The 14,678-nt window shown below is 46.6% G+C and overlaps 1 protein-coding gene across 3 annotated transcripts in view; it reads left to right on the forward strand.

Annotated features, from left to right (window-relative positions):
* LOC143986258 (butyrophilin subfamily 1 member A1-like) overlaps nucleotides 1-14,678 on the forward strand; it is a 45,321-nt gene that overhangs the window by 16,062 nt on the left and 14,581 nt on the right. For 2 of the 3 annotated variants that reach the window (XM_077484777.1, XM_077484778.1), the window contains exons 3-4: nucleotides 5,849-6,124; nucleotides 10,903-11,019. In XM_077484777.1, coding sequence (XP_077340903.1) covers nucleotides 5,849-6,124; nucleotides 10,903-11,019 — 393 coding nt within the window. The remainder of the gene's footprint in view (nucleotides 1-5,848; nucleotides 6,125-10,902; nucleotides 11,020-14,678) is intronic. The other variant, XM_077484779.1, reaches the window with a different exon arrangement.

Here is a 14,678-nt window from a genome sequence, read left to right on the forward strand (position 1 = left end):
ATAGCACCACAGCACCTGGAATTTTGCTGCATGTGAATACGCAGGCAGGCAGTGAGGAGATGATGTGCTGTAACCTTTAGCAACCATTCAGTGAGCAGTAATGCTGTCCACTAACCTCTTGCAACCCATTAGTGAGCAGTAATAATGTGCAGTAACCTCTAACAACCAATTAGTGAGTGGTATAGATGTTCAGTAACCTCTAGCATTCAATCAGTGAGCAGCATTGATGTACAGTAATCTGTAGCAACCAATCAAGAAGCATAAATCATGTGCTGTAACCTTTAGAAAATCTCAGTGAGCTGTAATATGTGCTGTAACCTCTATCAGCCAGTCAGTGAGCGGTAATGATATACTGTAACCTCTGGCAACCAATCACAATCGCAGCCTGATCTGAATCAGTAAGCTGATTTTGAGTCTAGCTGCTATTTATTGTGTGTCTCAAAGCATTAGGAGAGCGAAATTGCATGGAAGAGGGGGTCCAAGAAAATGTTTGCCCTGGGTCCAGTCAATATTAAAGAAGGCCCCGGGTGCAGTGCAGATCCTGACACCCCCACTGGAGGATCTCCCTGCAAATAGAGGCTGAACCCCTTACACCAAGCAAGAGATGTGAAAGATGGTGGAGCTTTTAAGTAGGGAGGGAGAAGATGGGGACAGTGGAGGGGGGGGTTGCAGAGTTCAGAGCTGAAGAGGGGTGAAAGTGAGATGTGGAAGGCTGAACTCTGTACTCTAAGGACAGCAAGCCCCTGAACTCTGCACTATGTACGTAGCGCACCCCTGAGCTCTGCATGTAGCGCACCCCTGAACTCTGCACTCTGTAACTCCACCGCCAGAACTCTGCACTCTGTACGTAATGCACTCTTGGTATTTAATGCCCCTCTAAGACCCTTCCACTGTTAGTGAAATTTGACCACACCACTATTTGATGTGGTTTGTAGGGTGTGTGTTTGTGGGGGTGTGGGGTGGGGTGGAGGGTTGTGGTTGAGTTCCTGCACCTAATTCCTGAGAAAAAAAGTTCTGGCTAAAAATATTGTTTTGCCTTGAATTTTTCAAATCTGAATAGGATTCTGCAAGCTTGAATGTTACAACTAACATTTTTATATATATACTGTACATTATCATTTAACCACTTACAGACCGGACCATTTTGCTGGTCAAAGACCAGACCACTTTTTGCGATTCGGCACTGCGTCGCTTTAACTGACAATTGCGCGGTCGTGCGACATGGCTCCCAAACAAAATTGACGTCCTTTTTTTCCCACAAATAGAGCTTTCTTTTGGTGGTATTTGATCACCCCTGCGGTTTTTATTTTTTGCGATATAAACAAAAATAGAGCGACAATTTTTAAAAAAACGCATTATTTTTTACTTTTTGTTATAATAAATATCCCCCAAAAATATATAAAAAAATTTTTTTTCCCTCAGTTTAGGCCGATACGTATTCTTCTACATATTTTTGGTAAAAAAAATCGCAATAAGCGAGTATTGATTGCTTTGCGCAAAAGTTATAGCGTTTACAAAATAGGGATAGTTTTATAGCATTTTTATTAATAATTTTTTATTATTTTTTTTTTATTAGTAATGGCAGCGATCAGCAATTTTTATTGTGACTGCGACATTGTGGGGGACCCAACGGACATTTTTGACACATTTTTGGGACCATTCTCATTTATACAGTAATCACTGCTATATAAATGCAGTGATTCCTGTGTAAATGACACTGGCAGTGAAGGGGTTAACCAGTGGGTGGCAGTGTAGGGGTTAAGTGTTCCTAGGGGTGTATTACTAACTGTGGGGGGGTTGGGCTTTCATTTAGTGAACACTGATCTCTGCTCCAATCACATGGAGCAGAGATCAGCGTCACTAGTTGCTAGGCAGAATGGAGAAATGCTGTTTACACGGCATTTCTTCATTCGGCCGCTCCGTGAGACGATCGCGGGTATGCCCGCGGCGATCGAGTCCGTGGGTCCCGCGACCGGACTCACGGGGGTCCCGACCAGCGCAAGAGCGCACCGCCGGCGGCGCGCTCCCGATGGCAGGGCGGCATTGAAGATTGGACGTACCTGTACGCCAATATGCCTGCCCGTGCCATTCTGTCGACGTACATCGTCGTGCGCTGGTCGGGAAGTGGTTAAGCGGAAAAGGCCGTACGATCCGTCGTACGATATTTCGATCGTGTGTACGGGCCATAAGGCACACCTGTGCAATAATCACGCTGTCTAATCAGCATCTTGATATGCCACACCTGTGAGGCGATTATTGATTGCTTTGCGCAAAAGTTATAGCTTTTACAAAATAGGGATAGTTTTATAGCATTTTTATTAATAATTTTTTATTATTTTTTTTTAGTAATGGCAGCGATCAGCAATTTTTATTGTGACTGCGACATTGTGGGGGACCCAACGGACATTTTTGACACATTTTTGGGACCATTCTCATTTATACAGTAATCACTGCTATATAAATGCAGTGATTCCTGTGTAAATGACACTGGCAGTGAAGGGGTTAACCAGTGGGTGGCAGTGTAGGGGTTAAGTGTTCCTAGGGGTGTATTACTAACTGTGGGGGGGTTGGGCTTTCATTTAGTGAACACTGATCTCTGCTCCAATCACATGGAGCAGAGATCAGCGTCACTAGTTGCTAGGCAGAATGGAGAAATGCTGTTTACACGGCATTTCTTCATTCGGCCGCTCCGTGAGACGATCGCGGGTATGCCCACGGCGATCGAGTCCGCGGGTCCCGCGACCGGACTCACGGGGGTCCCAACCAGCGCAAGAGCGCACCGCCGGTGGCGCACTCCCGATGGTAGGGCGGCATTGAAGATTGGACGTACCTGTACGCCAATATGCCTGCCCGTGCCATTCTGTCGACGTACATCGTCGTGCGCTGGTCGGGAACCGGTTAAAGGATAACTTTTCCTCTGGTATAAGTTGTCCTTTAAAGCATGCCTGAAGAAATACCTTCATTCTTGATCTGCTTAAAGTTGTGCAACTTTGTTTAAAAAAAAAGTCATCCTGCCCATGAGCACATGGTCTTGTTCCCTCCTATGGGGAGAGCCATGCTCTGCAGGATTGCAGGAGGCGCTATGAGTATGGTTCCCCATAGGAATGAATAGGGCCATGGCTTGGATGTGCAGGATGCAAAGTACCCAGCAAGGATGTTTACTAAAGAAAGACTGGGCAAGGCCACACAGCAAAGACTGATGAAACGGGGACAGAGGCAAGTGTAAGCCCTTGTACACACGGTCGGAGATTCCGACAACCAAATCCATCGGAGTAATTCCGACGGATTAATTCCGGAAGAGGTCCGGAAGTGATGTTGCATACACACGGTCGGACTCAGTTGTCGGAACATCCGATTGTACATAACGTGATGACGTTATTTAGTTATGACGGGACTACGTTCAGGCTAGTTGCCAATAGCTTTGGTCTAGGAATTTGATATGAGCATGCGTGGCACTTTGTCCGTCGGAGTAGGCTATACATGATCGGAGTATGTCCGATCGGAGCATTTTGTCGGAAAATTTTACCGGCAAGATGGAAAACTTGGTCCGTCGGATATTCCGACGGAAACAGTCCGATGCAGACCACACACAGTCGGAATATCTGACAAAACGGTCCGATAGGAAACATTCCATCGGAATCTCCGACTGTCTGTACAAGGGCTTAGACCAGGTGGGCAGCACAAAGGGAGGTGGGACCATGTCTTAAAGGACAACTTGTGGTAAAGGTACAATTGCCCTTTAAAACTCAACTCCTGGATCAGCCCCCTCACCCAAATCATCGCCCTTGAGTCCCCCCTGAAGCCCCCCCCCCCCCAAACAATATGTTATGCTATGTTATGTTTTATAGAAAATAAAAAGGTTAGAAGAGAAGAAGGAAGGAAGAAAAGATGGATGGATGGAAGATAGGAAGGAATGGAATGGCAGGAAGAAAAAAATGAAAGAAAAAGGGAGGAAAAAGGCTGTGAAATAAGTAAGGGAATGAAGGAAGGAAGGAATGGTATGGTATGGGAAGAACAAAAGAGGAAGGAAGGAAAAATTATGGAGGAAGCAAGAAAGGTAAGAAAAAGTAAGTCAAGAAGGATGGAAGAAGGGGAGCAAGGAGAAATAAAAAAATGGGATGGGAAGAACGGAAGAGGAAGGAAGGAACTGAGGAAGGAAGGTGCAAAGTAAGGCAGCAAAGGAGGAAGAAAGGATGGCATAGTTACATAATAGGTGAGGTCAAAAAAAGAACACAAGTCCATCAAATCCAACCTATATGTGTGATTATATGTCAGTATTACATTGTATATCCCTGTATGTTGCGGTCGTTCAGGTGCTTATTTAATAGTTTATTGAAACTATCGATGCCCCCTGTTGAGACCACCGCCTGTGGAAGGGAATTCCACATCCTTGCCGCTCTCATGCTGCGTACACACGATCGGAATTCTCGTCGGAAAAAGCTCTGATGGTTTTCCTGACGTAATTCCGACGGAATTCGACTCAAGCTGTCTTGCCTACACACGGTCACATCAAATTCTGATCGTTTATAATGCGGTGACGTACAACACGTACGACGGGACTAGAAAAAGGAAGTTCAATAGCCAGTAGGCAATAGCTTCTGTCTCGTAGTCGAATCTGAACATGTGTGATTTTTTGATGTGTTGGAATTGCATACACACGATCGGAATTACCGATAGAACGTTTTTCCGTCGGGAAAATTGAGAACATGCTATCAATTTTTGGCTGGCAGAAATTCGGACAGCTAAATTCCGATGGAGCATACACACGGTCGCATTTTCCGATGAAAATCTCTCATCGGTCTTTTTCTGGCCGGAAATTCCGATTGTGTGTACGCGGCGTCACAGTAAAGAACCCTTTACGTAGTTTAAGGTTAAACCTCTTTTCTTCTAATTTTAATGAGTGGCCACGTGTCTTGTTAAACTCCCTTCCGCAAAAAAGTTTTATCCCTATTGTGGGGTCACCAGTCCGGTATTTGTATATTAAAAACATATCCCCTCTCAAGCGTCTCTTCTCCAGAGAGGATAAGTTCAGTGCGCACAACCTTTCCTCATAACTAATATCCTCCATACCCTTTATTAGCTTTGTTGCCCTTCTTTGTACTCGCTCCATTTCCAGTACATCCTTCCTGAGGACTGGTGCCCAGAACTGGACAGCATACTCCAGGTGCGGCCGGACCAGAGTCTTGTAGAGCGGGAGAATTATCGTTTTATCTCTGGAGTTGATCCCCATTTTAATGCATGCAAATATTCTGTTTGCTTTTTTAGCAATGGGAAGAATTAAAGAGGGAGAAAGGAAGGAAGGAAGGAGGGCATTTTATGGGACGAATGATAGAGGAAGGAAGGAATGGGAAAGGAAGAAAAGAAGGAAAAAAATGAAAGAAAGAGGGAAGGAAAGAGAGAGAAACGAGATAACGAAGAAACTTTAATGACATAAATAATAGCTGGCCCTTTGGCCATATCATAAAATGAGGGATGTGTGTTATCAGATGTATCTAGAGAAAGGCAGCCATGACAGTTGCTTAAGGCAGTGAAGAGATGGCATGAAATATCAGGCTTGCAACAAAGGAAGATATTGAAAATGTCTCTGAGGCGAGAAGTGTGGCAGACAATGGAATCAGACTTATGTCTATTAGATTTAATGACATCTTAGGTTATACATCATGGAAAAAGAAAGTCTCATACCGGAATCTGCTCCGTTTAGGTAATGCGTGAAATATTCAAAGAAGAAGGCGCTATTAATAATTCTGGGTCCAAAAAAAATAATCTGTAGAATTAAATTTCTTTGTAAGAATGATAACGTCACTCATGTTCTCCATTGGTCAGTCTGATGCCATCTTGTTTCCTGTAGGTTTGGGGACTCCGCCTCTCATAGCAGTTGCTCTGCAGGGCAGGTCTGTTGTTCTCTCGTGTTCTTCGGAGAAGTGGTTTCCAGAGCCAACCATGTTCTGGGTGAAAGGAAATGGGGAACCATTACCAGTGAACCAGAGCATAAAGAAATACTCCAGTGGATTTTTCCATGTCCATAGCAACATTCAACTTCAAGATGCCTCAGGCGGGCATGTCTACTGTGGACTACAACATCCTGTGACAAAGACAGAGACTGGCGTTTATGTGTCAGTTTCAGGTTGGTGTTCTAGGTTCATTGCCAGATTCAGCACCTTAGATCGCAATCTTTAAACAAAACCAAAATTATTTTGCACTCGGTTTTGTGTTTCTAGTGAACCTGGAAGTTAGCTGTTAATTAAATTGACCTACCATGGCCATATGGCCATTTTACATCAATGATGCCATGAGCATCTCTGCCCCTTTGTGTACATCAGCTGGACATCAGGGCTGGAATTCTCCCACCCACTGCTCATTGGCCCAGCAATGACAGATAACTTTTAGGTTCAACTGAACTTGGGTTTGGACCAAACCCACTGAGAAGATCGGTTCGGTTTGGTTCGGTACGGTACGCTATTCTGAGTGTTTCCATTATGAAAGCTACCCATACAACCAAACAAAACTGCACTATTCTGCTTCAGGTGTGGGGCCATAGAAAATGGTACGGTACTGTTAGGGCAGAGCTACTGGCATCACACAATACATCCCACTGATTGGCGGACAGAAAAAAAAAAAACATCAATGCTCACGTCAAAGGCATTTTTTTCTAAACCCCGTATGGCCCCTGGTGGTCTGACTTGCAGAGGAAACGCTCACCTGAATAGACCGGACCATTCTAAGCCCTTGTACACACGGTCGGAGATTCCGACAACCAAATCCGTCGAGGTAATTCCGACAGATTAATTTCGGAAGAGATCTGGAAGTGATGTTGCATACACACGGTCGGACTAAGTTGTCGGAAAATCCGATTGTACATAACGTGATGACGTTATTTCGTTACGACCGGCCTACGTTCAGGCTAGTAGCCAATAGCTTTGGTCTAGGAATTTTATCTGAGCATGCGTGGCACTTTGTCCGTTGGAGTAGGCTACACATGATCGGAGTATGTCCGATCGGAGCATTTTGTCGGAAAATTTTACCGGCAAGTTGGAAAACTTGGTCCGTCGGCAGGGGCGTAACTAGAAATCACAGGGCCCCATAGCAAAATGTTGTATGGGCCCCCCCCCCCATCAAAAAAAAAAAAAAATGAACTAATGCCATTGAACAACAGACTACCACACCCATGTGGCACAGTACCCAGGCAACAGCTTATATTAATTTTGAACAACAAAGTATGCAGTATACTCTATGCAGCCCCTGAAGGGAACACATTGCTGACCTCCTGGCCTTCTAACCAATTTCTGTTCTGTTATATAAAATGAAATAGTTCAACTCACCATAATGCAAAATCAGTGGGATCCCTGAGCGTGTCACTTGCCATCATCGCCTGCCACCAGATGCAGATTGTAACTTGTCACAGGTTGCGGAATGTCACCTACCACATGTTGCAGATTGTCCACTTGCCACATCCCAGATTGTCACTTGCCAAGATAGATAAGTCACACATTATGCCACACATTATGGATTGTCACTTGCCACGTCCTGGATTGTCACTTGCCACGTCACTTGCTAAACATTATGGATTGTCACTTGCCACGTCCTGGATTGTCACTTGCCACATCACTTGCCACACATTATGGATTGTCACTTGCCACGTCCTGGATTGTCACTTGCCACGTCACTTGCCACACATTATGGATTGTCACTTGCCACGTCCTGGATTGTCACTTGCCACATCACTTGCCACACATTATGGATTGTCACTTGCCACGTCCTGGATTGTCACTTGCCACACATTAAGGATTGTCACTTGTCACATCACCTGCTACATGTTGCGGATTGTCCACTTGCCACATCGCCTGCCACCAGATGCAGATTGTCACTTGTCACACGTTGCAGAATGTCACCTGCCACATGTTGTGGATTGTCCACTTGCCACATCCCGGATTGTCACTTGCCACGTTACCTGCCACACATTACAGATTGTCACTTGCCACGTCCTAGATTGTCACTTGCCACGTCCTGGGTTGTCACTTGCCACGTCACCTGCCACACATTACGGATTGTCACTTGCTACATCACCTGCCACACATTACGGAATGTCACTTGCCACGTCACGGATTTTCACTTGCTACGTCCCCTGCCACATGTTACGGATTGTCACTTGCCACATCCAGGTTGTCACTTGCCACGTCACCTGCCACACATTATGGATTGTCACTTGCCACGTCATTACAGATTGTCACTTGCCACATCCTAGATTGTCACTTGCCATACATTATGGATTGTCACTTGCACGTCCCGGGTTGTCACTTGCCACGTCACCTGCCGCACATTACAAATTGACACTTGTCACGTCACGGATTTTCACTTGCCACGTCACCTGCCACATGTTATGGATTGTCACTTGCCACATCCAGGTTGTCACTTGCCATGTCACCTGCCACACGTTATGGATTGTCACTTGCCACGTCCCGGGTTGTCACTTGCCACGTCGCCTGCCACACATTATGGATTGTCATTTGCCACGTCATGGATTTTCACTTGCCACGTCACCTGCCACACGTTACGGATTGTCACTTGCCACGTCATTACAGATTGTCACTTGCCACATCCTAGATTGTCACTTGCCATACATTATGGATTGTCACTTGCACGTCCCGGGTTGTCACTTGCCACGTCACCTGCCGCACATTACGGATTGACACTTGTCACGTCACGGATTTTCACTTGCCACGTCACCTGCCACATGTTATGGATTGTCACTTGCCACATCCAGGTTGTCACTTGCCATGTCACCTGCCACACGTTATGGATTGTCACTTGCCACGTCCCGGGTTGTCACTTGCCACGTCGCCTGCCACACATTATGGATTGTCATTTGCCACGTCATGGATTTTCACTTGCCACGTCACCTGCCACACGTTACGGATTGTCACTTGCCACGTCGCCTGCCACACATTATGGATTGTCACTTGCTCTGCCACTTTCCTGCTGTGTCACTGAGTCAGGCAGCAGATTATCAGTCAGACAGCAGAGAGATAATGTCAGCTCTCTGCTTCCTGGCTGCCTGCCCAGTGAGGGGGGAACTGCACTGCAGGGATGCAGGGCGGCCAGAGATGATGTCATCTCTATGCTCCCCGCCTGTCAGCTCCCTGATTGGCCAGCCCACTCTCTCACCAGCGAACTGGCCACTCTCATCCGCCTCCCACGGATCCTCTGACCGCCCGCTCTCACTCACTGAGCCGCCTGTGGACCACCCGCGGAGCTGCGGAGCCGCGGCGCCGCCCGCGGACTACCCGCGGACTACCCGCAGAGCCGCCCGCGGACCACCCGCGGAGCCGCGGACCACCCGCGGAGCCGCCCGCGGACCACCCGCGGACCACCCGCGGAGCCGCCCGCGGACCACCCGCGGAGCCGCGGACTACCCGCGGAGCCGCCGGCTATCTCCCGCGGAGCCGTGGCGCCTGTCCTCACCGGGCCCCACTTGACTGCGGGCCCCATAGCGCCCGCATGTGTTGCTATGGCGGTAGTTCCGCCACTGTCCGTCGGATATTCCGACGGAAACAGTCAGATGCAGACCACACACAGTCGGAATATCCGACAAAACGGTCCGATAGGACACATTCCGTCGAAATCTCCAACCGTGTGTACAAGGGCTAAGCCCTTGTACACACGGTCAGACATTCCGACAACAAAATCCATCGGATTTTTTCAGACGGATTTTGTCCGAAACTGGTGTTGCATACACACGGTTGGACAAAGCTGTCGGAAAATCCGATCGTTCGTAACGTGATGGCGTTATTTAGTTACGACGGGACTACGTTCAGGCTAGTAGCCAATAGCTTTGGTCTCGTAATTTGATCTGAGCATTCGTGGCACTTTGTCCGATCGGAATTCTCTACAAACGATCCGACAAAGTCCGATCGGATCATGTTGTTGGAAAATTTTTATATCCAGCTCTCAAACTTTGCTGGTCGAACATTCTGACGAAAAAAGTCAGATGAAGCCCACACATTGGATTATCCGACAACATGGTCCGATCGGGCATTTTCCGTCGGAATGTCTGACCGTGTGTACAAGGGCTTACACTTTCAAAATGTACCGACCCGAACCGTTCCGCTACAAGTTTGCATCTTGTATTACTAGCTGTGTTTAAAGTGGATGTAAACCCTTACAACACACTTTGACCTACAGGTAAGCCTAGAATAAGGCTTACCTGTAGGTCCAAGAAATATCTCCTAAACCTACACGGTTTAGGAGATATTTGCCGAAAGACAGGCACCACTGTCTCCGGCGCATGTGCCATAGGCAGTTGCGCGCAGGTGCACTGAGCACGGCACCGTCAACGGCGATATGCCGCGCGTGGCGGCTCCCGTGCGCATGCGCGGGAGTGACGTCATCGCGGCTTCGCCGAATGACAGCGGCGGAGCAGCGAGATCCACCGAGAAGATGGATGCGCCGGACTACAGGGGACAGCGGTGACTTCGCTGGCTCCTGTGTCAGGTAAGTGACACATAATGGGCTACTATGCGATGCATAGTAGTCCATTATGCTTTACCTTTGCAGTGAATGAAAGAGGAAGTAAACTCATCAGGGTTTACTTCCTCTTTAAAGAAGGTTTACATTTGATTGGTGGTTGGAAGAAACCTGGAATGCACCAACATTCTGTTACTTATGGCTCTCTGTATATAAGAGACAGCAGGTAGCCTGCAGTGACTATTAACTCAATTGCATCACAAGCCAGGGTTCCCAGATTACCAACAAAAGTTGGATTGGTAGACTGGTGCACCATAGATGAAGTCGTGAGCAGGTAGTCTGTGCCAACTTTCCAATTCAGCTCAAAATTTCTGATCTCCACCAATCAATATTATTTCTCTGACATTTTCCTCTTTGGTCTTCCCATCTTATGTTGGACAGATGACATCTTTCCTCGAGCCTCCCCGTGGGCGATTGCCTTCTGGATCTTCTTGATCTTCGGCCTTGCTGGCTCAGCTTTCTTGTCTTGGTTCTTCTACTCAAAACAAAAGGAGAAAGGTAAGGTCAGGTTTGGAATTAAAGTAGAATTTTGGGAATGGGGTAGGCAGGGTACCTCCCTCAATCAGGTCGCAACTTGATTGAAATGTCCAAACTCAGATAACCAGAGGCGTAGCTTGAAGCTTGTGGACCCCAATGCAAAAGTTGACCTGGGCCCTCCCCCCCACTACTTCCAATGTGTGTGCAGATACATCCACCGCAAGCCAAGATACTCAACGTTTTTTGAGTCCCCAGAGTTCCTCTTTACATCAAAGGACAGGGATCACCGCTGGAGAATCAGAGGACAGGGATCACCGCTGGAGAATCAGAGGACAGGGATTACCGCTGGAGAATCAGAGGACAGGGATCACCGCTGGAGAATCAGAGGACAGGGATTACCGCTGGAGAATCAGAGGACAGGGATTACCGCTGGAGAATCAGAGGACAGGGATTACCGCTGGAGAATCAGAGGACAGGGATCACCGCTGGAGAATCAGAGGACAGGGATCACCGCTGGAGAATCAGAGGACAGGGATCACCGCTGGAGAATCAGAGGACAGGGATCACCGCTGGAGAATCAGAGGACAGGGATTACTGCTGGAGAATCAGAGGACAGGGATTACTGCTGGAGAATCAGAGGACAGGGACCCCTGGCAGGTCACTTGGCACAGCTCCTCCCACCCCCCCACACTACACAGGGCTTAAGTCACATTCCTTTACACACAGTCTGTCAGCCTTCACAGGGTGTGTATGGCTTATATGTTGCCCTTATGACCTGTGAAATTCTCTGGTCGGAACGGCAGTGTAGTTGCAGTAGGCAGATACACTCTTTGCAGATCATGGCTAACCGGCTGTGTTGTAAAGTAATGGAAGAAACCACCACTGATAAAACTGAGGCTTACCGGAACATATGGACTCAACAAGGCATATGTCAAATGAGTCGTTATTTGTGGTGACAACGCGCCAATGATTGAGAACGTCAATGTTTGGAGATGTTTTAGCACCGGAAGTTTGGTAGTCACACTTTTCCGGTAGAATCCGTTGCATGGGTTCACAGATATTAGCCATAAATGAAATAAAAATTCCACATAGTGTAAATCTGGGAAATGTATTTAAAAAATGAATAGAAAACACTCACATTTGAGTAGAAACAACAAGCGCTTGTATAACTGGAATAATAACACAATGGAAACAGTAGGCTCGATCCAACGCGTTTCATCTAAGAAGACATCATCTAGGATGTCTTCTTAGATGAAACTAGTTGACGTTCTCAATCATTGGCGCATTGCCACCACAAAGCTTTGACAACTCATTTGGCCTCTGGCTCTAATCAGTGCTTCAAAAAACCACCCACCCCCCACTGAAATCCATGCGCACACAGGGGTGGTGATGGATAGGGGAGGCGGCACCCATGTGCCCTTAATGGGCAGGCCGCCCCTGCTTCACACTGAAGCATGAAGCGGCTCCCAGCAGGAGTCCGTGCCTTCCTTATTCACTGTTTCAGGTCCAATTTCAGTCCGAATTTTTGGCTGTATTCTGACCTGAAATAGACCAGAAGACGCACAGGACCTCTGTGCAATTCACACCGGAGCCACTCCGGAGATGCGTGAACCGGCTCCATAGACAGCCCATCACAATCCCCTGACAAGTGAATTGGCTGCGTGAAAACCCGCATCCAATCTGCAATAGTGTGAACCCAGCCTCAGAAAAGAAAAAATGAAAAACCCAGAGGTGATCAAATACCACCAAAAGAAAGCTCTATTTGTGGGGAAAAAAAAGGACATACATTTTATTTGTGTATAGTGTAGCATGACCGCACAATTACCAGTTAAAGAAGTGCAGTGCTGAATAGCAAAAAATTACCTGGTCATGAAGGGGAGTAAAACATTCTGGCACTGAGGTGGTTAAATCACAGCTGAAATTTAGGAACATTTCTTTTCAACCACTTACCGACCGGCTCACGTACATATACGTCGGCAGTTTGGCAGCCCTGTGCAAAACGACGTACAGGTACATCGGCTCCTTTAAGAACCAGAGCAGGCGCGCGCCCCCCCCCCGATGCATGGGGGGGACCCGATGCGCATGGCCGACAGTTGCAAAGACTGCCGGCCACCCGCGATCACGGGCACGAGAGACAGAATGGGGATCTGTGTATGTAAACACACAAATCCCAGTTCTGTCAGGAGAGGAGAGACAGATTGTGTGTTCCTATTAGCTAGGAACAGCGATTTGTCACCTCCTCTAGTCACTCCCACCCCCCCCCACAGTTAGAACACACCGAGGGAACACATTTAACCCCTTGATCGTCCCCTAGTGTTAACCCCTTCCCTGCCAGTGACATTTATACTGTAATCAGTGGCTATTTTTAGGTCTGATCGCTGCATAAATGACAATGGTCCCAAAAAAGTGTCCAATCTGTCCGCCGCAACGTCACAGTCCTGATCGCTGCCATTACTACCAAATAAAAGCCATAAATCTATCCCCTATTTTTGTAGACACTATAACTTTTGCTAAAAACCAATCAATATACGTGTATTGTGATTTTTTTTTTTTTTAACAAAATATTTAGAAGAAAATATAACGGCCTAAACTGATGAAGAAATGTTTTTGTTTTTTTTTAAATTGGGGATATTTATTATAGCAAAAACTTAAAAAAATATTATTTTTTTTTCAAAATGTACGCTCTTTTTTGGTTTATAGCGCAAAAAATAAAAACCGCAGAGGTGATCGAATTTAGATTTAGATTTAGAGAGACTGCACTTCCAAGTGCACTTGCAGTACAAAGTGGATTTGCCTTTCGTAAACCTCCATTGTGTTTTTTTCATAATTGTCGCTCTTTTTTTGTTTATAGTGCAAAAAATAAAAACCGCAAAGGCAATCAAATACCACCAAAAGAAAGCGCTATTTGTGGGAAAAAAAGGACACAAACTTGCGTTTGGGTACAGCGTCGCACGATCACGCAAATTACCAGCTAAAGCTGCGCAGTGCCGAATTGTAAAAAAGTGCTCTGGTCAGGAAGGGGGTAAAATCTTCCGGGGCTGAAGCGGTTAAAGGTGGGTGGAATGTAAAATGAGCGCTCTTATCGGATTTTTCCCGGCTGGTAAAGAGAAGTCCCGTTTGTATTACGGTAACAGACTGTAAGCGGTACGCTGCCTGCAGCGGAGGACCTCTCAATAGTGCAGTGATGCCGATCGCCCGGCACTTTTTCAATTATGTGAGTCAGCAGCTTGCACTCGCCCCTCAAGACCAGCAGCACATTAATTATCGGGTAGCTGCATCACAGAGAAGCTGCGTTTAAAGCTGATCTCCAGGCAGATGTAGAAGACAAATAAATGCAGCTCTGTAATCATTAATACATTACAAAAATGTATTTTTTATTTTTTGCATGCAAGCAGTGTAAGCATTGGCCTGGTATCAGCTTATTGCAATCCTGGTACAGCAGAGTTTAGAGTGGGAGAGGGAGAAGCAGCCAAAAGAACCAACCGGTTCATGTGCTAACAAGAAGCATGCTGATAGGAGAAGAAAGCACTATCACTGTGGGGTCGAGGCCTATCCTGCATGTTCCAGATTTGAGGTCCTTATATGCAGATTTAACTAGGAGCTTTAAACTTGAATAGACATGTGCACTGCCAAAAAATTTGTTCGCTTGCGTTTCATTCATTTTTTTTTTTTTTTTTGGG

Source organism: Lithobates pipiens, unplaced genomic scaffold (assembly GCF_037356315.1).
Source record: "Lithobates pipiens isolate NorthernLeopardFrog02 unplaced genomic scaffold, aLitPip1_a1.2 Scaffold_1, whole genome shotgun sequence".
Classification (NCBI taxonomy): Eukaryota; Metazoa; Chordata; class Amphibia; order Anura; family Ranidae; genus Lithobates; species Lithobates pipiens.